Here is a 26,405-nt window from a genome sequence, read left to right as displayed (position 1 = left end):
ATTCAGAAACTGCAGTCATACAGAAATTCAGACAAGTTGGTACTAGTTTAGTCTGTCAGGAAATAGCAGGCTGCTACATACAAAGTTGGGGTTCAGAAGCAGAATTAGCCTGAGTGGCAAGAAAGAAAACAAAAGCAAAGCAGAGCCTCACTCCTAAAAGCATCAGCGAGGATACAAAATCTGGCACATGGCCAAGAGAATAAAAAGAAAATTCAGACACTAGAACTAGAGTAGGCGACCTTATGTAGCAATAGTACCACGATGCTGGATGCTAAATTATAGAATTATTCATTGATTCTATATCCTTGATTCCCTCCTATCTAACATTGGAATTTGCTGAGTTATGCAGATGGGATTCTACTGTGGGGGAAAAGAGACTTGAAGTCTGAGATTAAGACAGAGTTAGTTAAAAACAACAACAACAACAACAACAAAAAACCTCCAATAAAAATCACGCACAGAGTAATGTCAGTGGGACAGAACAATGGTCCATCTACCTTGTATGATTACAAGTGTCTGGAAGGGTAGCAATTAAAGTTATTTAGACTCTAAGTCACACAAGGCTGTTAAACAGCATCATATCTAAATAGGAGCACCTAGACTCTGTTTTATGTGAGATGTTCTGAGTAAAAAGCTTCTTGCACATACTGTTAATTGGAAGAGGTAAAATGCTTACATGAGCAAATAAAATTAAGATTATATATTTTCCTGAAAGGTAAATTCGACATTTAAAACTAAGACACAGCAACGGAAGGCTAGGTAAAGAAAATGAAGACACTCTGTGGCTTTCTCTACAAGATTATTTTTGAGTACATATAATCCCCTAAAGCAGCGGTCGCCAACCTTTAGGACCTCACGGATAACCAGTGGTCCACAGACCATCAGTTGGCAACCACTGTCCTAAAGAGTTTCCCCAAGCTATTGCTCTTTTGAAAGGCGTGCCCACCTGTACCCTTTTCTGAAAGGGTAGCACTGTAAGGACAGCTGGGCTATTTTTGCCCGTGTAAATACAGAAGGCTACCATAAAACACAGCCTCTGGAGATGAAAGCATTTCATCCTTTGGCTTAAATTCAACACATTGCTTCTGAATCAGTTCTACTATGACTGTTTCTATCTTCTGTACTGTATTACATTGCCGGAGAGGATACACTTCTAACAATTCTTAATTTCCTTTTATCTGTTTGCACTTGGCATTATGATTAACAGTACTTTGCTCTGTTTCTCTGAACGTCATTAGTTACTAAGTTTTCTTCCATCTCTCCTCATTTTTAACTCTCTTCCTGTCCTCTTATTTTGCATCTCTTTCTTGTTCTACACAATTGAAGACTGTAAGGCAAAATGGTACAAAAACATAAAAACACTGATGTAATTACAATCTACCAGTCATGGCTGCCTCAGTCAGGGCACATACAAGAATCAACCAATGAGTGAATAAATAAATGGAATGACAAAGAAATGTTTCTCTCTCCTTCCCCCCCCCCCCCACTCTCTCTCTCTCTCTCAAATCAATAAACAACAAAAATTTTTTAAAAAAGGAATTTTAAAAAAACCTGTTAAGATAATAAATTAGTAATGTTTTCAGCCACTAAGTTTGTTATGGCAGCAATAGGAAATACGAAAGTATATATGATATATTAAACAATATCTATTATTACTTTAAAATATGAATTCAAATTGCCACTCAGAATGTACCAGAACTCACTGTTTTTGATAATTGTATAAAAATATTCACATGTAGTCATATATATGTAAATGGGAAAAAAATTACCTGAATATAAAATTATAATTTATAAGATAATTTGCTAACCTTTTAAAATATGGATATGAATAATCAAAGAAGCTCAAGTTTTTAAGTGAGGTATTAGGTAGAACTTATATAAAATGTAAGTGAATGAAAAAGAGATTTTAATAAGCCATCCAAAAGATGTGATATTTTTCATTTCTATAACATTTAAATATTTAAAAAATAAAAATAAGAGCCTTACTTACTTATTATATGATCTGACTTTTTTTTAAATGTCTTTTTTTTATTGATTTCAGAGAGGAAGGACGAGAGATAGAAACATCAATGATGAGAGAGAATCATTGATCGAGCCCACAACCTGGGCAGGAATCTGACTAAGAATGTGTCCTGACCAGAAATCTAACCATGACCTCCTGCTTCATAGGTCAATGCTCAACCAGCCAGACTGATTTGACCTTTTCATATGAAGGGTCCTGCCTACCTAATTTGTTTATTTGCGTCATCTCTTCCCAACAGCCACACACAGAAGCATATATGTCAAGATAGCTGGGAAATGTGAGAAAAATGAATGGCTACATAAATTTACTTTAAATCTCATGGCCAGAGTCCAAACTTACTTTCCTTTATCCTTCAACCATTCTGGGTTCTTTTCTTCTTCTTTTAAATCACTAAGTTCAGGAATATCAGTATTCATTGCTCTTTGTGCCTCTGCTTGTTTGTGTAGCCACTGAAATGAGAATGAAATCTTTTAGCTTTTCCATCTTCCTACATAAAACAGAAATGGTAGCCCTAGGCAGTTTTGCTCAGTGGATAGAGCGTCCGAAGGGTCCTATGTTCAATTCCGGTCAAGGGCACGTACCTCAGTTGCAGGCTTCTTGCCAGCCTGGGCTTGTGCAGGAGACAACCAATGGATGTATTTCTCTCACATAGATATTTCTCTGTCTTTCCCTCTCTCTTCCACTCTCTCTAAAAACCAATGAAAAAAAATATCCTCGGGTGAGGATTTAAAAAAAGAAAGAAAAAGCAGAAACAGAAATACTACCTTTTATGGAATGAATGTTTGTGTCCCCCCCAAACTCATATGTTCAAGTCATAACCACCAATATGATGATATCTGGAGATGGAGCCATTGGGGAGTAATGAGAGTAGGGCCCAAATGATAGGATTAATGTTCTTATACAAGAGGAAGAGACCAGAGTTCATGTTCTTCCTCTCCACCACCCAACCCCTGCACCTTGATCTTGGACTTCCCAGCCTCCAGAACTATGAAATGAATGTCTGTTGTTTAAGCCACACCTAGTCTATGGTATTTTGTTATAGCAGCCGGAGCAGACTGATACAGTACTTGAAGGTGATTTTAATTTTTATGCATTAAAAAATGTTAACTAGCTGGTTAAGATTAAATGTATAAAATTTTCTAGTCCAAATTTCATCCAAATTTGGGAGTTTATGTGTTATTTCACTCTTCTTGTTCTTATTTTTCTATATTGAAAAAACTTTATAATTATAATAATATTTTATAATAACAAAATAAAACAATAGCAAATATAAAAGTAATATTGTTTAATAAAAAATGTTAATATTTATAAATTGTTATTATGCCTTAAATATCTTCAATTACTTGCACAACATTGTTTTCCCCTTCATCCTCACCTGAAGACATGTCTATTGATTTTAGTTCTAGGAGAGAGAGAGAGAGAGAGAGAGAGAGAGAGAGAGAGAGAGAGAGAGAATGAGAGAGAGAGGAACACTGATGTGAGAGAGAAACATCAAGCGGCTGCCTTCCTTATGTGCTCCACCAAAGGATCAAACACACAACCTAGGTATGTGCCCTGACCAAAATCAAACCACATACTTTTGGTGTGCGGGATGATGCTCCAACTAACTGAGCCACCTAGATAGAGCTATTTCCACAACTTTTCAATTGAGAGAGGTATCAGTTCACACCTTACCATAAAGAAATGCAGTTGTTAGTGCTTATATAACTAAAGATGCAATATTTAAAATCTTAAAGCTCAGGAACTTATAAATGATGAGAGATATTAACTCCAAAGCATCAAACATTAGAATACCTGACATTAATAATTAATTGTAATATAATATATTAATAATAAATGTCCAAATCTATTCTTACCACAACATATACTGATCTAAACTTTACAAATCTATTCTAGAAAATGGTGTATTTGATAAAATAAATGGCACATGAAACAGTTTATCTCCTGGAATAAGCAAGACTGCTGCATATTAAATCAGTGTTTGCTCATCAGCATTCTGGAGCCAAAAAATAATCCTGCAAAATATATTTTTCTCATAAGGAAATACTAAAATATATTCATGAAGTAATGTCTTCAGTTTAATAAGTACTTAAGAATTTCAGACACACTAGTTGTTTCAAACAGATGAAATAAAAAATAAAGAATTTTCACTGTGGTCATTGTACTAACAGCAAGTACACCTACCTCCTCCTCTTCTGCTACTCGTGATTCCCGGAGAGCAGTTGGGAATACTCGAGGGGTGAAGTTGACTTGAATACTGCCTACAGAGCGAGGAGCAGGAATACTGTCTTCCTTTAACTTCTCAGAAAATATGTTTTCTGAGTTTCTCCCTTCAAAAATAGTATTAGTTAGTTATTTAGTTCTCATTTTCTAGTTAATAGTCAAACTGATTTTTAAATAAATTACCCATCAAAGGTACTTCTAAAATCCTATACAAATAAACCAAAGAAACTTCCTACAAGAAGGAATGTAAAATCCACCATTGAAAGTATGGCAGCTAACCTGGCCAGCGTAGCTCTGTGGTTGTTTCAATCTAGGAACCAGGAGGTCACAGTTCAATTCCTGGTTGGGGCACATGCCCAGGTTGCGGACTCGATCCCCAGTGGGGCTCATGTAGGTGGCAGCCTATCAATGATTCTCTTTCATCACTGATGTCTTTCTCTCTCTCTCTTCCTCTCCCTTCCTTTATTAAAATATGTTTAATAAAAAGAAAAAATAATTTCAAATGCATGTATTAAAAGATTTAAAAACGTAATTAAAACAAGTTGGACAAAGAACACAGAAAACCCCAAAAGAAGAATCAAAATAAAAGCAAAACAGAAAATGACAAAATAAAAACAAACACAGGAATTAAGAGAACAGAAAAAAAAAGAAAGAAACAACAGAAAGGATCAACAAAACCAAAAATTACTTTTTTTTGAACAGACTACAAAAATTTGCAAAATGCTGCAATAGTTGATCAAGGGAAAAAAACAGTATTAGAAATAAAGAAATGATATCAGTATAGACAGAATAGAGATAAGCAAATAAGAGAAACTTTATGCCAATAAATTTGAAAAGATAATATGCATAATTTCCTAGAAAACAAATTACCAAAATTGACTTGAAAAAAAAACAACACAGAAAATCTAAATAACTGGTAACTATAAAGAAACTAAATGTACTTCCATAAATAATCCATACCTAGACAGTGGTAGAAATAGTTTTATTAAACCTTCAAGCAACATATATTTCATATGTAACCAAACTGTTTCAAGGAATACAAAAAGAAAAAAGTTCCATAATTTATAGGGTAACTTGCTATCAAATCTGGACAAAGACAGTATGAGAAACAAAAAAATATAAGTGAATCTGCCCTGGCAGGGTAGTTCAATTGGTTAGCAGTCGGCAAACTGCAGCTCACGAGCCACATGCTCCTCTTTGGCCCCTTGAGTGTGGCTCCTCCACAAAATACCAACTTCTGCACATGGGCCACGCAGTTTCAATCGCACTGTCTGTGCCCACCCGCACATGGTATTTTGTGGAAGAGCCACACTCAAGAGACCAAAGAGCCGCATGTGGCTCAAGAGCCGCAGTTTGCCAACCACTGGTAGAGCATCATCCTGATACACCAAGGTTGTGGGTCCGATCCCTGGTCAGGCCACATATAAGAAGCAACCAATGAATGCATAAGTAAGTGCAACAACAAATTCATGTTTCTCTCTCTCCTTCTCCATTCCTCTTTCTCTCTAAAAATCAGTAAGTAAACATTTAAAAAATATGTTTTTATTGATTTCAGAAAGAAGGGAGAAGGAGAAAGAGATAGAATCATTAATGATGAGAGAGAATCATTGAACAGCCACCTCCTGCATGCCCCGCACTGGGGATAGAGCCTGCAACCCTGGCATGTGTCCTGACTGAGAATTAAATCATGACTTCCTGGTTCATAGGTTGATGCTCAAATACTGAGCCATGCTGACCAGGCAATAAGTAAACAATTTTAAAATGTAAGTGAATCTTGAGAAACCAAGATGGCGGCATAGGTAAACACTGGAAATTGCTGCCTCGCACAACCACTTCAAAAATACAACTAAAAGACAAAACGGACATCATCTAGAACCACAGGAAGGCTGGTTGAGTGGAAATTCTACAACTAGAAGGAAAGAGAAAAGCACACTGAGACTCAAAGAGGTGCGGAAGTAAAGTACAGAGGTATGGAGGCGCACGTGGAAAGGGCTAGCAACTGAGGGCACGGTTGTCTTTTCCAATCGGGAGGGAGTCTCAAGCTCCCGACTGCTCTGACTCCAGTTCTGGGTGAGTCTCTGGGGACCCAGACTCATACGGAGAGAAACTGGACTGTCTGGCATCGGTCGGAACTCGAGGGCGGCTTTCTCTCAGAGGTGCTTACAGCGATTACCGGGACACTGAGACGTGGGGCCTCTTAGGGTAGGACTGAGGAGCAGCCATAGCTGCTTGCTCCGCCCTGTTGGTCACCTGAGACCCCGCCCCACCCAAACTGTGCACAGAGGCTTTTGCATATGAAAGGCCTGGCCCTTTGCAATCTGAAAATTACCTAACAAACTGCAGCTGGGTCAGAGAGACCCAGCACCTCCAAAAGAAGCCCCAAGACTCCACAGCAGCTTGCACTGCTTCACAGCTGGGCCTCCTCTGGGCACCTCCAACACCCCCAAAAAAGAAGAGGAATCTGCCGATCTTTCCATAGCTCCTGCTGGGTAGCTTCAGGAAGAGGCTAAATTAGCACCTCCTTAGAGATCCAAGAGCCAGTGTACCCAGTGGTCAGAGTGGGACCATCCAGATTACAACTCCTCAGATCCATAAGGGATACACTCAGGGGGCAGACTCAGTGAGCACCAAAGCCCCACTGAAGCAAGTCTTGCCCCAGAAGGGTGGCTCCAGCACAGAAGTTTTCCCACTGCAGACAGCTGATTCTCACAGCCAATTGGCCTGGAGATCAATTCCTCCTAGTGATACATACAACAATCAAGGCTTAACTACAACAAGACTGTGCACAAACCCCACAAAGGGGTGCACAAAGAGTGTCCTCCTTAGGTAATTAGGGAGGCTGAGCCACTGGGCCCTATAGGACACCTAGCACATAAAGCCACTCTATCAACACAGGGAAGTATAAAAAATGCAGAGACAAAGAAACAGGTCACAAATGACAGAAATGGAGGAAAGCAAACTACTGGATATAGAGTTCAAAACTACACTTATAGCCGAGACCGGTTTGGCTCAGTGGATGGAGCGTCGGCCTGCGGACTGAGGGGTCCCGGGTTTGATTCCGGTCAAGGGCATGTACCTGGGTTGCGGGCATATCCCCAGTGGGGGGTGTGCAGGAGGCGGCTGATCGATATTTCTCTCTCATCGATGTTTCTAACTCTCTATCTCTCTCCCTTCCTCTCTGCAAAAAATCAATAAAATATATTTAAAAAAAAAAAAACTACACTTATAAGGTTTTTCAAGAATTTTCGTAGGGGAGGCCAGGGGATTGTCAAGGGCAGGGGGGAAGAAAAAAAAAGGACACATATGTAATACCCTTTATAATACTTTAAGCAATAAAACAATAAAAAAATTTTTTAAAAAAAAGAATTTTCTAGAAACCGCCGTTAAATTTAGTGAGACCCTCAAGAAATCTAGTGAGACCCTCGAAGTTATGAAAAAGGACCAACTAGAAATTAAGCAAACACTGACTGAAATAAAGAATCCTATCTAATAATAGACAAACATGGTAATTGACCATACTTTTGCTACGCCTCCCATTGGCTAATCAGCACGATATGCAAATTAACCCAACCAAGATGGCGGCTGGCAGCCATGCAGCTGAAGTGAGCAGGAGGCTTGCTTGCTCCAGTGATGGAGGAAGCCAAGGTTCCCTGCCAGCCGTGGCCCAGCTCTGAGCTCCAAAAGCAACAAAGTTTCACTTATAGAAGCTAAACAAACCCCAGATACCTGCTTTCAGCAGGCCGTGGCCTCAGAGCTGGAGCGAGCAAGAGCCAGCTCTCAGCTCCAGTGACATCAAAAAAGTTTCAATTATAGAAGGTAAATAAATCCCAGAAAAAAAAAATAAAAAAAGAAGAGGCTGGTAGCTTCAGTCGCCAGCAAGCCTGAAAACAGCCCTCAGCCCCTCACCCAGACTGGCCAGGCACCCCAGTGGGGACTCCCACCCAAAAGGGGGTGTGGCCAGCCTGAAAACAGCCATCAGCCCCTCATCCAGGCTGGCCAGGCACCCAAGCGGGACTCCCACCCTGATCCGGGACACCCTTCAGGGCAAACCAGCTGTCCCCCACCCATGCACCAGGCCTCTATCCTATATGGTAAAAGGGTAATATGCAAACTGACCCTAACAGCAGAAAGACTGGGAATGACTGGTCACTATGACACACACTGACCAGCAGGGGGCAGATGCTCAATGCAGGAGTTGCCCTCTGGTGGTCAGTGCGCTCCCACAGGGGGAGCTCTGCTCAGCCACAAGCCAGGCTGATGGCTGCCAGTACAGCGGTGGTGGTGGGAGCCTCTCCTGCCTCCTCAGCAGCGCTAAGATGTCCGACTGCAGCTTAGGTCTGCTCCCCGCTGGCAAGTGGACATCCCCCAACGGTTGCCGGGCTGCCAGAGGGATGTCTGATTGCCAGCTTAGGTCCAATCCCCCGGGGAACGGGCCTAAGTCAGCAGGTGGTCATCCCACGAGGGTTCCCAGACTGTGAGAGGGCATGGGCCGGGCTGAGGGACCCCCCTGCCCAGTGCACAAAGAGTTCCAACAGCAGACTAGAGGATCGCAATAATCAAGTCAAAGATTTGAAATACGAAGAAGCAAAAAACACCCAACCGAAAAAACAAAAAGAAAAAAGAATCCAAAAATATGAAGATAGTGTAAGGAGCGCCTGGGACAACTTCAACCGTACCAACATCCGAATTATGGGGGTGCCAGAAGAAGAGAGAGCAAGATATTGAAAACCTATTTGAAGAAATAATGACAGAAAACTTCCCCTACCTGATGAAAGAAATAGACTTACAAGTCCAGGAAGCGCAGAGAACCCCAAACAAAAAGAATTCAAAGAGGACACCAAGACACATCATAATTAAAATGCCAAGAGCAAAAGACAGAGAGAATCTTAAAAGCAGCAAGAGAAATACAGTCAGTTACCTACAAGGGAGTACCCATACGACTGTCAGCTGATTTCTCCACAGAAACTATGCAGGCCAGAAGGGAGTTGCAAGAAATATTCAAAGTGATGAATACCAAGAACCTACAACCTAGATTACTTTACCCAGCAAAGCTATCATTCAGAATTGAAGGTCAGATAAAGAGCTTCACAGATAAGGAAAAGCTAAAGGAGTTCATCACCACCAAACCAGTATCATATGAAATGCTGAAAGGTATCCTTTAAGAAGAGGAAGAAGAAGAAAAAGGTAAAGATAAAAATTATGAACAACAAATACATATCTATCAACAAGTGAATCTAAAAATCAAGTGAATAAATAATCTGATGAACAGAATAAACTGGTGATTATAATAGAATCAGGGGCACAGAAAGGGAGTGGACTGACTATTCTCAGGGGGTAAAGGGGTGTGGGGGGTGCGGGAAGAGACTGGAAAAAAATTGTACACCTATGGATGAGGACAGTGGGGGGGGGGGTGGTAAGGGCAGAGGGTGGGGTGGGAACTGGATGGAGGGGAGTTATGGGGGGGAAAAGAGGAACAACTATAATAATCTGAACAATAACTATTTAATTTAAAAAAAATAAAAAAATGTAAGTGAATCTCAATATAAAGATAAACATAAAATCATTTATACAATATTCATAAATTGAATTAAACTGTATAAATATCAGCATGATCAAATGTTGAAAATACTTCTTATCTATAAAAGTGTGTTTGGGTTCCAATAGTACTCAATTAATTTCTTTTTTTTTTTTTTTAATACTCATCCGAGGATATTTTTCCAGTGATTTTTAGAGAGAGGGAAAGACAGAGAGAAATATCAGATGTGAGAGAAACACATCGATTGGTTACCTCCTGCATGTGCCCCAACCAGGGCCGAGAGGGAAGGAGCCTGCAACCAAAATATGTGCCCTTGACCAGAATCGAACTTGGGACCCTTTGGTCTGCAGGCCAACGCTCTATCCAATGAGCCAAATCGGCTAGGAAGGGTTTCAATAGTACTTGAAAACATTCAGTTTGTTTAGCAGTATTTAAAATATGAAAGAAAATGTTTTCATATACTCTAGTTGGTATAGTTTGTTGAAATGATATTAAAGAAGGAGATATTTTAGAAGTTAACTTGCACATAAATATTAAAACACAATCCTATATAATAAAAGAGAAACATGTAAATTAACCATCCCTCCGCTACACTCAAGCCACGTCCACAAGCCACACCCACAAGCCAATCAGGGATGAGTATGCAAATTAACCCAACTAAGATGGCGGCAGCCACAGAGCTGGAGCGAGCAGGAGGCTTGGGTTGTACCAGGCAATGGAGAAAGCCAAGCTTCCCACCTGTCCTGGCCAGCTCTCGGCTCTGCTCAAGACTACAAAGTTTCAATTATAGAAGATAAATAAATCCCAGAAAAAAAAAGAAAAAGAAAAAAAGGAGAGGCTGGGAGCTTGGGTCATCAGGGGGCATGGCCAGCCTGAAAACAGCCCTCAGCCACTCATTCAGGCTGGCCACACCCATGCACCAGGCCTCTATCCTATATAATAAAATGGTAATATGCAAATTGACACTAACAGCAGAAAGACTGGGAATGACTGGTCACTATGACACACACTGACCACCAGGGGTCAGATGCTCAATGCAGGAGCTGCCCCCTGGTGGTCAGTGTGCTCCCACAGGGGGAGCTCTGCTCAGCCACAAGCCAGGCTGATGGCTGCCAGCACAGTGGTGGTGGCAGGAGCCTCTTCTGCCTCCTCAGCAGCGCTAAGGCTGGCCAACTGCAGCTTAGGCCTGCTCCCCGCTGGCAAGTGGACATCCCCCGAGGGCTCCTGGGCTGCCAAAGGGATGTCTGACTGCCAGCTTAGGCCCGATCCCCCGGGGAGCGGGTCTAAGCCAGCAGGTGGACATCCCCCAAGGGGTCCCAGACTGCAAGAGGGCACAGGCTGAGCTGAGGGACCCCCACCAGTGCACAAATTTTTGTGCACTGGGCCTCTAGTAAAATATATAAATTCAATAATGATTATTGCTTAATACTCCAAACAACTTTTCAATATGCTAGACCTCACTGTTGAAGTAGAAATGACATGTAACTGAGTAGAAAGAACACAGGTTTCAGATGCAGACAGATCTGGGTTCAAATCCCACAGGCTTACTTATTGGGTATTTGTTTATCCTTTCTGAACATTTCCTCTAAAATAAGAATAGCAGCACTTATCACAAAGTATTGTTGTGAAGATTGAGTGATACATCCAATAAAGACACCCGGCATAGTGTGATCACCAATGAATGTTAATTAATACTAGAGGCCCGGTGCAAGAAATCCATGCTCAGGTACGATCCCTAGGCCTGGCCAGCAATCAAAGTGCAAGCATCTGGTGTGGATGGGCAGGTCCCAGCTAACCTCTGGGCCCTGGGCAGCACCTGGGCCCCTGGGCCCTCGCGTGCCCACCTCCACCTGAAGTCACAGTGCTCAAGTTGCCACACAGAGATGCGATGAGTGCAGCCAGACACCGCAGCATGGGCCTCTGGGTTTCCCAGCAGCACCCCATGGAAGCCAGGCGGGCAGCGCAATCCCTCCCGGCCGGCCTCGCACAGTGGCTCTTGCGTGAACCCACGGCAAGCCCGACCAGCCCCTGCGGTTCCAGCAGCTGCGGCCCAGCTTACCCAGAAGAGGCTATGTGGGTGCGGGGCAGGCTCCTCATGGGTGCCCAGCACCTGAACACAGGGGCTTCCCCCGCACACAAGCCCCGGTGTTCCGGGGGAGGATAGCAAGGGGAGTGAGAGAGAGCTTGTTGGACACCCCACATTCTCACTGCACCTCCGTCCCCTTCACCCCTGCCCCCAGGTAGCCAATGAGAGGTCGCAGCATGCCGCCCCCTGGTGGTCAGTGCACATCATAGTGAGCGGTCAAACTCCAGGTCTCCCAGTCAAACGACTGCCCGAGGGGATAATTTGCATATTAGGCTTTTATTATATAGGACTAGGGGCCCGGTGCACGAAATTCGTGCACTGAGTGTGTGTGGGGGGGAGTGTCCCTCAGCCCAGCCTGCCCCCTCTCACATACTGGGAGCCCTCAGGTGTTGACCCCCATCACCCTCCAATCACAGGATCGGCCCCTTGCCCAGGACTGACGCCTCTGACAGAGGCGTCAGGCCTGGGCAGGGGACCCTCATTTCCCCCCATCACTGGTTCTGCCCCCAGCCCAGGCCTGATGCCTCTGGCCCAGGAATCATGCCTGGGCAGGGGACCCCCATCTCCCTCTGATCGCTTGCTCCACCCCCCCGCCCAAGCCTGACGCCTCTCACCCAGGCTTCAGGCCTGGGCAAGGGGACCATCATATCCCTCCAATCCCCGGCTCCGCCCCCCACCCAGGCCTGATGCCTCTGGCCCAGGCATCAGGCCTGGGCAGGGGACCCCCAGCCCCCGCCCAGGCCTGATGCCTCAGCCAGAGGAGTTGACCCTCATCACCCTCCGATCACCAATCACCGGATCGGCCCCTTGACCAGGCCTGAGGCCTCCGGCAGAGGTGTCAGGCCTGGGCAGGGGCCTCCCAGCTCCCTGTGATCTCCCGCTCTGCCCCTGCCCAGGCCTAACACCTCTGGCCGAGGCGTTAGGCCTGGGCAGGGGACTCCCAGCTCCCTGCGATCTCCCACTCTGCCCTTGCCCAGGCCTAACGTCTCTGGCCCAGCTCCCCGCGGTTGCAGGCTCTGCCCCTGCCCAGGCCTAACGCCTCTGGCCAAGGCATTAGGCCTGGGCAGGGGACTCCCAGCTCCCCGCAATCTCCCGCTCTGCCCCTGCCCAGGCCTAACGTCTCTGGCCTAGGCGTCCAGCCCGGGCAGCGGGGACCCGCAGCTGCAGCAGCCCCGCGATCGTGGGGTCCGCTTTAGGCCCAGGAAAGGGACCCCTAGCTCCCGGGACTGCCAGCTTCGACTGTGCCCAGCTCCCATCACTGGCTCCACCCCTACTTCCTGCTATCACTGGCCAGGGCGGCAAAGGCACCTGATTCTCCGATCATGGCTGGGGGGCAGGGCAAAGGCGGCCCCAGGGCCGCCTTTGCCCTGCCCCCCAGCTCTTAGCTCCCCCCTTGGTTTCTGATCACTGTCAGTGGCAGGGGGCTTCTTCCTGCTTTCCCTTTCGCCTCCCTGCATTGTGCCTACATATGCAAATTAGCTGCCATCTTTGTTGGCAGTTAACTGCCATCTTAGTTGGCAGTTAATTTGCATATAGCCCTGATTAGCCAATGAAAAGGGTAGCGCCATACGCCAATTACCATTTTTCTCTTTTATTAGTGTAGATAATTACATAAGTGATTTTACTACAAAATTCTCCATTTGCTAAATATACACAAAACAAAGTTTAATATTCTGAGATAAAATCAAACTCTTAGCTTTCAATAAAGAAACATGTTCTTTTAACTATTTTTGAACACATCAGGATCCAAGTCCAGAAGAAGCCTTGTTTGCTTGATATTAAGTTTGCTTAGTAGTATTCATCTTCCTAAGTCATGTGAGGAAAAATCTTTTAACAAAATTCCTAGTTTATTATCTCTAAAGGAATAAATGAATATCTCTGGCACTGACAGTCTACTCCAATACTTTTAAATATATATATATATATATATATATATATATAGATATATTTTCCTGCTATCACTGGATATATATATATATATATATATATATATATATATATATATATTGATTTCAGAGAGTAAGGGAGAGGGATAGAGAGAAACGTCAATGATGAAAGAGAATCAGTGATCGGCTGCCTCCTGCATGCCCCACGCTGGGGATGGAGACCACAACCCAAGCATGTTCCCTGACCAGGAATCAAACTGTGACCTCCTGCTTTATGGGTTGAAGACCAACTACCGAGCCACACCAGCCAGGCCACTGCAAGACTTTTTGGATGTGAATTAAATACATATTTAACAATACCTGCATAAATTTCAAAAGAAAGCACACAAACAAAATCAATACTGAATCCTTGCTCATTTTATAAAAACTTCACTACTTCCTAAAATAAAAAAATAAATTTCACCTCATTCTTTTTTTTTTTGCAATACTATTCTCAATATGACCAAATATTGTAAATTGATTACAACAACAACCTATATACTTCACCACCAGGGCTCACTTTCCCAGAAAGTATTAAAGTAATTATTGTACCTTTTGTGGCAAGATTTCTCGATGTCGAATTTCTAGGAAAACTTTTATGTTTTAATTTCTTTCCCTCTTCTATTTGTTTTTCTTGTTGGTGTAACTTATCTTCTCTTTGAATTATTTTTTGTTCTTCAGCTTTACTTCGATGTTTTTTCCAGGCTTCCAATTCTTTAGTTGCTTTTATCCGTTCATTTTCTTTCATACGTTCTATTTTTCCCCTCTCTTCATCTTCAATCTGTAAAAATTACAATTACAAAAACTTTTTTTTAAACCCTCACCCAAGGACATGTTTTTATTGATTTTCAAGAGAGAGGAAGGGAGAGGGAGAAAGAGAAAGAGAAGGGTCTCAGGTTCAGTTCCCTGCAACATGCCCAGGTTGCAGGTCTGATTACTGGTTGATCCCCGGTTGGGGCACATATAGGGGCAACCAATTGTTGTTTCTGTCTCACATCAATGTTTCTCTCTCTCTACCTTCCTCTCTCTAAAATAAATAAAAACATGCCCTCATACGAGGATTAAAATAAATAAAAAATAAAAATATTCGCATCTTTCTCCTTTGGAGAACAAAAATTCATACCTCTCTCCTCTAGAGAAGCAGTGTCTGACAAAACTTTTTTCGATGATGGTAACGTTCTGTGCAATCCAAGTCAGTAGCTGCTACCACGTGTTGCTAATTGAGCATGTAAAATGTGACTAGTTTGGCCCTAGCCGGTGTGATCAGTGGTTAGAGCATTGACCCGAACACCGAAGGGTCTTGGCAACTGTGCCCTTGTATGGTCAAGGGCACATACCTGGGTTGCAGGTTCGATCTCCTGGTTGGGACACATGTGAGAGGCAACTGACTGATGTATCTCTCTAACATCAATATCTCTCTCCCTTCCATTCTTTTATTTTAAAAAAAGGCAATGGAAAATATATCCTTGGGTGAAGATTGATAAAAAAGACCAAAAAAGTGATTTTTAATTTTATGTTTCATTAATTTACATTTAAATTAATATACATTTAAATAATACATCTGGCACAGCAAAGGAATGACAAGCTGGGACCAAGTTTCCTAAAGGCTGAATTATTTTTAGACATAGAATTAACTTACTGGTTTGAAAACTATCCTGAAGAAGTGCTCTGTAACATCTGCATGAATAAATACCATACCCTCTTTTGGAAGATTGGCTATTTTCCTATTGAACTGTGTAGCACTGACTTTAAAATACATTTCAGATTACTGAACAGGAGTTTCCTGTAGTCCCAGAATTGCACCTCAGGCCTAAACTAAGCACAAAAGATGCTAATTACTACGTGTTCAAAGAGCTGCCAATAGGTTGGGCCAGGAAGAATCTGCATGTAACCATGAGCCAGCTTTTGGTGCCTGACAACAGGGCATGATGACCAGTCAGTGTTGGCCAGAGGCAGCCACCACCTAAAAGGAGAAGATGACAACGTCACCCAGTATAATAATATGTTTGCCTTCCTTCCTTTCTTCCCTAACACATGGAAGAAGAGAAAAGTCTGTGAAAAGTCAGAACACCCTCACTCTTCATAATCTCTGCAAGTGGACTGAATTTTGAAGTTTTAAAAACTGCTAAGACAGTCTTAATTACCAAAAAGGAGACTATTCTTGTAATCAAAAGAAACAGGCAAGTTCTGTTATTTTAGCCAATATGTAGTTAAGGGATATTTATACATATGTAATTTAGTTTGTAATAAGTTAACTTAAAAACAAAAAAAAATTGTATAACTCTTGAGGGAGTCAAGGGGAAGAAGAAGGACCAAGAAAGGCTTCACAGAGCATGTGACAGAAGAAACTAGAAAGAAGAGAAAAACCTGAGGAAGGTAATACCATACAGCTACGATAAAAGGAACAGAGAGGCTATCTACATCAAAGAGAAACAAAGAAAGATGTTAAACAATCCTTGAAGTTCTCTTCTTTAAAAACAAAGTAATATGGGGAATATACCACATAAAGGAGGAATGTTTAGTAACAGAAAAACTCAGAAGGCTAGAAAAACTATCATCACACATGAAGAAACTGAATTTTAAGTTCTTTGTATTGACAAAAAAGGGTGCCATAAAGTATGGGATATTAGCTTACTACAGACAGCAACTTTAACTAATAGGAGATGGATGAGTAATTCCTGAAGAGAAAGTCTATATTTCTTTTAATTTAGAATGAGTGGTTTATCAAGGCAATATTCTTTATAAACCAACTAGAGGCCCAATGCACAAAATTCATGCAAGAGTAGGCCTTTGCAGCCCCAGCTGCTGCAACCCCGGTGGCTGCCTCGGCCCTCACAACCCCGGCTTCGTCCGGAAGGTCATCAGGTCAGTCATTCTACTGTTCAGCCGTCTGGTCGATTTGCATATTATGCTTTTATTATTATAGATGTTACTTATAAACTATATGCAAAAATCCATAAATAAAATATTAGCACACTAATCTGAGGAAAATATTAAATAATTGATCTTGATCAAATAGGGTGTTTCTTATTTATGATACTAAGAAATCTAAAGGGAAAAACAACATGACCTCAGTACATGGCAAAATATCAGTTGATACCTGAAACAACAGAAAAAATTTAGCTTGCTAAAAGGACCCATACAATGTCCAATTTCATGAAGAAGCATTGGAAATACTAGTAGCAACGTCACTAAGGCCAGTATGCCTACTATTTTCCTAGAGATAACCTATACAATAGATTTTTAAAAATAAGAAATATAAATATGGATTATAAGGAGATAGAACTGTCATTAGTTGCAAATAATATGATAGACTATTTAAAAGAACCAAAATAACAAACTGACAAACTATTGCAACCAGAAAGTAAGTTCAGCAAGGCATTCACTTACAAGATCTCTCATACAAACTCATAAAAACAAACTGACTTACAAACTGGCAATAAACAATTAGAAAAATACAGTGGAAAATCATTCATTAGTAACTGACAGAAAAACCTTAAAAAGGCTAAGAATAAGCTTTATGAAATACTAGAGGCCTGGTGCATGAAATTTGTGCACAGGTAGGGTCCCTAGGAATGGCCAGTGATCAGGGCCAATCAGGTTCTTCGCCTCCCTGCCCCCTCCTTCCCTTGTTGCCCACCCATATGCCGCCACTGCACGGTTCCCCCCACCTCCCTGCCTCTCCGCCTCCTCCTTCCCTAACCACCTATGTGCTGCCATGGCATGGTTCCCCTGCCTCCTCCTTCCCTTGCTCCCTCAGCGTACCGCTGCTGCCACTGGTCGCCTGCCATGTCCTGCGCTGCCCCCTGGTGGTCAGCACACATCATAGCGAGTGATTGGTCTCCTGGTCAAACTCCCGAGGGGATACTTTGCATATTAGCCTTTTATATATATAGATGAGCAAGTCTCATGTATGTTAAATAATTTTGCTAGGGATATAAAGTAAGTCTGAAGAAATGGAAATAAATGCCATGTTCCTGGAGGGAAATCTCATTATTGTAAATATGTTAATGGCAAATGAATCTCTAAAGTCAACATAAATCTAATCAAAATACCAAGAGGACTTCTTAGACTTCTGATAAATGTAAAATTCATCCGCAAAAGAAAATGTTCCAGTTTTATAGAGGCATGAAGAGGCTGGCAGTTCCCACCTACAAATATCCTATATAATAAAAGGCTAATATGCAAACAGACCAAACAGTGGAATGACCAGTCACTATAATGCACACTGACCATTAGGGGGCAGACGCTCAATGCAGAAGCTGCCCCCTGGTGGTCAGTGCGCTCCCACAGGGGGAGTGCTGCTCAGCCAGAAGCCAGGCTCACGACTGACAAGCGCAGCGGCAGTGGCAGGAGCCTCACCACCTCCGTGACAGCACTAAGAATGTCCAACTGCCGGTTTAGTCAGGGAGCGGGCCTAAGTCAGCAGTCAGACATCCCCCAAGGGCTCCTGGACTGCAAGAGGGCACAGGATGGGCTGAGGGACTCCCCCCCCAGAAGTGCACGAATTTTGTGTACCAGGCCTCTAGTCAAGTATAAAACTGGACAAATCTATCAAAAACAACCATTTCAAGGCACTGGAAGTTAACCAAAGACAGCCTGCAAATTGAGAAGTGTTTATTTTGGAAAAACTGCAGAAGTTACAGGTAAGAACAGTGGGAGACAGTGCTCTCCTGCCTGAGGTTGCTCTCAACCACCAGCTTCCAGCTAGAACAACAAGACTGGCAGTTACCAACATGAAGCTAGCAACAACAACAATAAAATAAAACTTAAAAAAAGAAGCTTTGTTGGCCAAAAGGGTGGACCCACTTCAGGGTGGGGCAGCCAAACCCTGTGGCTTTGGTGGATAAAAGCAGTAGACTTGGTTGGGAATGAATGAACAGGGAAAATTTGCAGTTGAGGTCTGAGGTTGTGTTCCTGGTTAGGGCAAGTGCCTGACTAGACAGAAAATTCACATAAAGATCATATAAATGAGAGAGCTATAGAAAATCTGTGATAAACTCCCCATACAACCCTGGCTAAACAGAAAGCTATGTATTTATGGGGAAGACCTGAGGAAAACAGGCATAAAATGAAGCCAAGGAGGCATGAGAACTGGCTCCAAATTTGAAGGTATTCTCAAACCTACACATACATCAATTGGCAAAGGGTGGAGCCTTTACCACCTCTGCCCAAATCATTAGCTAACAACTAAGCTATACAGACAAAGGGAAGACCCTCTAAGGAAGCTAGTCTAAAAAAATATGAACTAAAAACCTTAGCATAGACATCAGCAGCTGTATATCCAAGGGAGACTAGATTGATTCCACAAGTCTATGCAAGTTACTAAAAAATACTTATGTATGTATGTATGTATGTATGTTAATCCTCACCCAAGGATATTTTTTTCATTGATTTTTCCAGAGAGTGGAAGGGAGGGTTAGAGACAGATACAGAGAGAGAAACATTGATGTGAGAGAGACACTGATTGGTTGCCTCCCCCATATACCCCAACCAGTGCTGGGGATCAACAGAGCCTGCAAAAGAGGTACATGCCCTTGACCAGAATCGAACCCAAGTCCCTTCAGTCCACAGGCAGACTCTCTGACCACTAAGCCAAACTGGCTAGACTGGGGTTTCTTTTTGGGGTGATGAAAATGTTCTAAAATTGATTGTGATGATGGCTGCACAACTCTATACATACTAAAAACCAATGAACTGTAAACTTTAAATGGGTGAATTGTATGGTGTGTGAATTATATCTCAAAAAAATATTGCTGATTGAAGCTTTAACTTGAAATCCTCAACAGTTGAAAAGATGTTAATTTGTCAATATTTAGTGTTTTTCTTGCTTTAAATTAGTGTGTTCATTATCCCAAGAGTAAGAAAGAGGTAAAATACACCATGAAACCTTATCACTTCTGACTCCCCTGGAAATAGAAAATTCTCACTGAAACAAGTAAATCTATTTTATTCAACATTTATACCCTCAACTTTCATAAATATTTTCAGGAACACATGTAAGCAGTAGATAACTTATATAACTTAGTTATTAGTAAGTCCAATGACCAAAGTATGAACCAAGAGGTGAGGAAGTATAGTGGTTAGGACTACTTATCCTTACATGTCTATTATCATCTCTCTTTTTTTTTTATTGCTTAAAGTATTACAAAGGGTATTACATATGTGTCCATTTTATTATCATCTCTTTAATAAGAGGACTTTTCTACTTGCAGCTTACCTTCATCATGACATTTAGTGCATATTTTTGATCTTCCCGCCTAGCTGCAGCTTTTGCTTCTGTAGCTTCTTTTGCTCTTTCTTGTGCTTTTAAAATAGATTTTTCTCTTATTTTTTGCATCGTCTCTTTGTCAACTGAAACATAAGGAATATCACTAAATTGGGATTCTGATAAATTTGTTTTATTTAGGAAAGAAATGCTTAAGATTATGACTCGGGATGATATATTTTTTGGACCCCACTTCACATGGAGAAGTGAAAATGTTTTTAATATTAAACTGGCCAAGAAGCTAACATTAAAATGTAAGCGAGTAACTGTATAGTAATTACTACAGAATAAGGGGGTGGGGGAGAATTTGAATGAGAGAGAAGAGGAATAACGGAGGGGGGTAATAAAAGGGGAAATGAGGGGGGCAGGGAGGGAGAGAGAGGGAACAGAGAGGCATAAGAGGGAAAGGATAGCAGAATGAGAGGGGATCAGAGAGGGAGAAGGAAAGGTAGAGGGAGGAGACAAGCTGAGGAGAAACACATATATCCTCCTCTCTGTTGAGAAAGCTATTTGCTTATAAACCTGATCACAATAAATCAGCACTATGAGGTCTAGAAAACAAATGAGTTGAGACTATCTGATATGATCAATCACCTTTACAAACATAAAAGGTAATTTACACATATGATGAGTACAGAGTCAGCCCTAGGAAAAATTATAAAGTAACACGACTTGTTATATATAGAATTTTACCATTCACAATTATTTTTATGAGTTTTACACACAGGCTGCAACCCATTAGGGAGGGGGTCACTTACCTTAGGGGAAGTGGGATCAGGAAAGGAGCTAGCTAGACTTTGAGGGGCAAAAAAACAGGAGAAGAAACTTGAGGGGAAAGGGTGACCTGGGGGAGAGTAGAGTGGAGGGAGGAGCGGGGATGAAGCAGGTCCTAGGCAGGGGTTCCTAACCTTTTTGGTGAGGCAGATCCTTTGGCAGAATAGTTACTAGTAAAGCCTTATAGACCTCTCATAATATTTTTTTAAAATATATATTTTTATTGATTTCAGAGAGGAATGGAGAGGGAGAGATAGAAACATCAATGATGAGAGAATCATTGATCAGCTGCCTCCTGCACACCACACACTGGGGATTGAGCCCCCAACCCGGGCATGTGCCCTGACCAGGAATCAAACCATGACGTCCTGGTTCATAGGTCGATGTTCAACCACTGAGCCACGCCAGACGGGCCATAATGTTTTTAAATGTATGAAATAGAAAACACAGGATTACAAAGAAAGATAATTACATTAAAACATTTACAAATATTAAAAAATACATCTGATATACTATTGCATGCTTCTTTATTAATGCATTAAATAATATATAGCAACAAGTCTAATACTATAACTTCCAAGCAATGAGTATAAAAGACAGGTACCTGTGATATGAACATATTTGTGATTTTTGTTGATAGTGCTGCTGTTTGTTATCTACATTCACAATTGAAGGGACTGTTAAGTTTCAGTTAGAGGTAAGTAAAAGGTATGTAATTTTTATTCATGCAAGGTCTTGGCTGGAACTTAGGGCTAGAATTCGGCCTGGAGCCTCTCCTCAACTCTGCTCCTGCTTAGTGTCAGGGGGAAGACAATTGGATCAGCTACAGGAGCAGAAATAATGAAAAGAACATCAACTTTTCAAATAAAATGTTCCACATCTAAAAGAAATGAAAAGTGTATCAAGAAGGAAAAAATGAAACAAATATGTTTTGAATAATGAAGAAAATAGGCTTTACACTGGAGTTCCACAATACTTCATGTAAAAAAAAGTTTGTTAAAGAAATAATTTCACTAAATTGTAATCTGATTTCTGAAGTAAAAGTCAATGTTCATTATCTGTTATGTAAATTAATTTTATGACTGTTTTGACTAGTTTATATCTGAGGTTGGCAAACTATGGCCAAATCCAACTTGCTGTCTGTTTCTCTACAACACAAAAGCAAAGAATAACTTTTACATTTTTAAAAAGTTGGGGGGAAAACCCTATTATTTAATAATAATATTTTGTGACATATAAAATTAAATTCACATTTCAGGGTCAATAAATAGGTGTAGTCAACCTGACACTTACTAGTTGAGTGACCTTTGTCAATTACTAAACCCTCAGTGCCACAGCAGCCTCACCTTTAAAAAAGGCGGGCAGTGGGGTGTACCCAAGTGATAGGTTGTCATGAGGATTAGCAGATGTGTTAATGCCTGGTACAAAATAAGTGCTCAATAAAGGTCATATCCAGAAGGCCTTATCCACTGAATATGCAAGCCCACATTTTCTGCTTAAGAGTTATTATTTTATTATCATTATTATTTTGTGGTTAATCCTCACTGGAGGACATTTTTTCCATTGATTTTTTTTTTTGAGAGAGAGAATGGAAGGGAGGGGGAGAGACACATGGACTGGTTGCCTCCCACACACACCAGGACCCTACCGAGCCTGCCACCAAGGTCCCTGCCCTTGACCGGGAATCCACCCGGGACCCTTCAGTCTGCAGGCCGACGCTCTAACCACTGAGAAAAATAGGCCAGAGCAAGAGTAATTATTAATGTGCTCTAAGTTTTGAATCATTCAATTTTTAGGTTATTTAAGTGGCAGCTGAAGCACTATCTCATTTAAATCATGATCGTGTGCCTATTTTTTTTCTAGAAGAGCAACATACTTGTTTCAAAAAGACAACTTTTTTCAAAGGTATAAAATATAAAAACATCTTTCAATAAAGAACTTACCACCTGACACAGAAAGGGCCTCCCACATGACGGCTTCTTTTTTATGTAAGGTGAAAACAATAGTATCATTCCCAATCTTGGCTTTGCTGCTCTCATCGTCAATGGGAGCATAGAGAAACACCTCAAATAAAAATGGAGCAAAGTTGACCTATTCAGAAGGGGAGGAAAGTTAATTTAGTTCCACAAATTAAAAACACAGCCGTTAAGAAATAGGTGATAGAAACCACAATCATTTTTTCTTTTTAAAAATATTTTATTGATTTTTTTTTACAGAGAAGGAGAGGGTTAGATAGAGGGTTAGGAACATTGATGAGAGAGAAACATCTCTCAGCTGCCTCCTGCTCGCCCCCTACTGGGAATGTGCCTGCAACCAAGGTACTTGCCCTTGACTGGAATGGAACCTGGGACCCTTCAGTTCGCAGGCCGACGCTCTATCCACTGAGCCATACCAGTTAGGGCCACAATCATTTTTTTAAGTAAATGCTATAAATTTATTCCAGGTCGTGAAAGATTCGCCAGGCATATGTTGGAAGCTGTGCATAAAAATAATCTCTGACTCGATAACATCTGGTGTCACCTGTGTGTAATTCCTTCGTTGCTGGTTTCAATGGTACTAACTTTTAGGGAGGCCATGTGCAAGGATGCGCCCGATGCGCGCGCACAGGGGCGCACTCGCGGAGCCTCGGGCACACCCCCGGGCGCCGGCGGGCGCACTCGCGCTCCTACCTTCAGGTAGTTTTCCGTGCAGAACACGTCCGCGTCCCTGACGCAGACGCCCCGGAGGGGCAGGGAGAGGAAGACCGCAGTCTCCGTCTGCTGCCAGCTGTACTCGCTGACCTGCAGGGGCATCCCGGGAGGCGGACCCAGCGAGAGGCCGCAGCAGCAGGTTGGGACTCGCACGGAGGCTCGGTTGCTAGGGAAGCCGGGGTTACCACGCGCAAGCCCTTCCGGGTCAGGCGGGGCCAAGGCGCCCAGCGTTCCCAGCGTGGCCCGGGCGCGCCCCTGAGACCCGGCGCGCTCCCCTCCCGGCTGCCTGGGCGTCCTGGCGGGCTCCTTAGACCACTTCCTAGGGTCTCATTCCTTCCCTGAAGTCCGAGCTAATCTCCGAAGACTTGGGCCCACACCCGCTTAGGCAGGAAAAGAGCTTCTGGCCTGAAAGTGAAATAAAAAAGCGTGGGCTTACGGGGTGGAAAGCGTGACCCGCAAGAAGCAGGTGCGAGGCCCGCGCGCCTTGGCAGCTCCGGCCTTTGGTGTGTCCTGATGGAGGCTGTGAGAGGTGGCACCCTTTGGTGTTCCTGTTTTGGACATTTCCTGGTCGAGGCTCTTACCTGTAGGATTGGAGTCCTTCAAATCCTATCCACTGCCAGGCCACCAACAGCATGTAAAGTGGGCTTCGCTCCAGGTTTGAGAACTGGGGAGACATGATCCCATGACTCACCTGACAAATGCGTGGCTGCAGCTCCACCGCAGGATAAGTTGAATTCACGGGGATACATTTACTATTGCTTAAGGAGGGAGACTTAGAACTGCAGCGCGAGGAGGAAATGCAGGGATCATATATGTAGTCATAGGACATACGGGAATCCTAGATCTATGCACCACTTACCCCATTGCCACAGAGATCAGCGGCAGAACCTCACGGAGGATCCTGATCTCTTCATTCCCTGGGCTGCTTCCTGTGGGTCCGGTTTATAGACTAGTATTACTGGGCTCTGATGTTAAAAACATCGAATTTACATGAAAATGAGGCACTTGTTACCTAATTAAGGAAAATTGACTAAAATTTTTTAATTAGCCATCTAAAGCTTTGGATTTTAAACTTTTTACTTTTGGAGGCTACACACAGATTACAAAGGTCTTGAAAAATTCCTTGAGGAACGTTTAGAAGCAATAGACTTGGGGAGAAAAAAAACATCATCTTTTTCCCCAAACAGGCCACCCCCTCACTACCTTTCTCAAATATGTCAGTGGGTCATCATCTCAAGGTTCTGTAACTTTCAACACTGGGGCCACCTTAGACTTCTTTTCCCTTGTCCCCCTAAGTGCAAAAATCTATGAATCAATCCATATTTTCTTTTTTCATGTTATTTTTTGTGGCTTTTCCTCCCACCCTTCCGTTCTATTCCTACTTTTACCATTTTATTTCAAACTCTCCTGTGTCTTTAAAAGACAAGGTTTATGTATTCCTATTATATAAAGTTTAATTTATTTATTTTAGAGAGAAGGGGAGAGAGAAACATCACTTTGTTGTCACACTTCTTTATGCATTCATTCGTTGCTGATTGTATGTGTGCTGACCAAAGACTGAACCTGAAACCTTGGGGTATCAGGACGATGCTCTAACCAACTGAGCTACCCAGCCAGGGCAATATATAAAATTCAAAGTCTAGATTCTCCCACTATATAAAAACACAAGGGATGTAATGTATCTATGAAAGATAATAAAAAATATGAGCTTTGTCTTTTGCCCTACCAGCCCCAGCAGCCCTTATTCCCATTAAACCCCCCCCCTTTTTTTTTATTTCTTCATTACATGAATTCCCTAACATACTTTAAGAGTTTACTTATTTTGTGTCTTTACAATAAAAATCTGGAGTGGTTGTTGTTTGATTTACTGCTACAGCATCTAGTACAGTGCCTGATACATTAAACAAATTCAATAAATGTTAAATGAATGCATACTTGTTAAGTTTCATAATGTTTATTTTTACTCTCTAGTTTACCTTTCAGGATCCTGAAACATACTTAAAGTCTTTTTCAGGCTATTTTTGTTATTTTCCTCTTGAGTGGATTGAAATTTTAAAAGATGTTGGTTTTTCTCATCATCAGGTTTCTTCGTATGTTTTGAAATTTTTATTAACAGTGGGTTTTTCGCTCTCTGAAGACCAGGCCCGTTTCTACTTCCAGGATCTGATCAAAGGCATTGAGTACTTACACTACCAGAAGATCATCCACCGGGACATCAAACCTTCCAACCTCTTGGTCGGAGAAGATGGGCACATTAAGATTGCGGACTTCGGCGTGAGCAACGAGTTCAAGGGCAGCGATGCGCTCCTCTCTAACACTGTGGGCACACCTGCCTTCATGGCACCCGAGTCTCTCTCCGAGACCCGGAAAATCTTCTCTGGGAAGGCCTTGGATGTGTGGGCCATGGGTGTGACACTCTACTGCTTTGTGTTTGGCCAGTGCCCATTCATGGACGAGCGGATCATGTGTTTACACAGTAAGATCAAGAGTCAGGCCCTGGAATTTCCAGACCAGCCCGACATAGCTGAGGACTTGAAGGACCTCATCACCCGCATGTTGGATAAGAATCCCGAGTCGAGGATCATGGTGCCAGAGATCAAGATCCTGGTGAAGACCATGATTCGAAAACGCTCCTTCGGGAACCCGTTTGACTGCAGCCGGTGGGAGGAACGCTCGCTGTCGGCGCCCGGAAACCTGCTCAGCAAAAAACCAACCAGGGAATGGGAGCCCCTGTCTGAGTCCAAGGTAAAGCCTGCCTGCCTGCGCAGTAGCCTCTGCCGGGGCCTGGGGGCGGGGGCAGCTGCAGAGCACGGGCACCCCCACGCTGGTGGGCGGCGGACGGGCCTTCCTGCTGCACCCAGGCTCACCTTGGGCCTCTAG

General features: G+C 42.6%; 2 protein-coding genes across 3 annotated transcripts in view; one reads left to right on the top strand and one right to left on the bottom strand.

Moving 5' to 3' along the window:
• Positions 1 to 23,642, bottom strand: part of DNAAF4 (dynein axonemal assembly factor 4) — a gene marked incomplete at its 5' end in the record, with an annotated part of 30,469 nt that extends 6,827 nt beyond the window's left edge. The window contains 6 exons of one of the 2 annotated variants that reach the window (XM_081112073.1): positions 2,363 to 2,472; positions 4,208 to 4,353; positions 14,346 to 14,574; positions 20,014 to 20,147; positions 22,779 to 22,926; positions 23,505 to 23,642. In XM_081112073.1, the coding sequence (XP_080968199.1) occupies positions 2,363 to 2,472; positions 4,208 to 4,353; positions 14,346 to 14,574; positions 20,014 to 20,147; positions 22,779 to 22,926; positions 23,505 to 23,627 (890 nt within the window). The remainder of the gene's footprint in view (positions 1 to 2,362; positions 2,473 to 4,207; positions 4,354 to 14,345; positions 14,575 to 20,013; positions 20,148 to 22,778; positions 22,927 to 23,504) is intronic. The other variant, XM_081112074.1, reaches the window with a different exon arrangement.
• Positions 23,643 to 24,371: 729 nt separating this feature from the next.
• Positions 24,372 to 26,405, top strand: LOC308518268 (calcium/calmodulin-dependent protein kinase kinase 2-like; the record flags this gene model as incomplete). The annotated part of the gene is made up of 2 exons (XM_081089919.1): positions 24,372 to 24,456; positions 25,642 to 26,405. 2 exons carry the CDS (start codon positions 24,372 to 24,374, stop codon positions 26,403 to 26,405), a joined length of 849 nt encoding a protein of 282 aa, XP_080946045.1.

This window comes from Myotis nattereri (genome assembly GCF_964212035.1).
Source record: "Myotis nattereri genome assembly, chromosome: 1".
NCBI lineage: Eukaryota > Metazoa > Chordata > Mammalia > Chiroptera > Vespertilionidae > Myotis > Myotis nattereri.
This window is presented reverse-complemented; position numbering and strand designations above follow the sequence as displayed.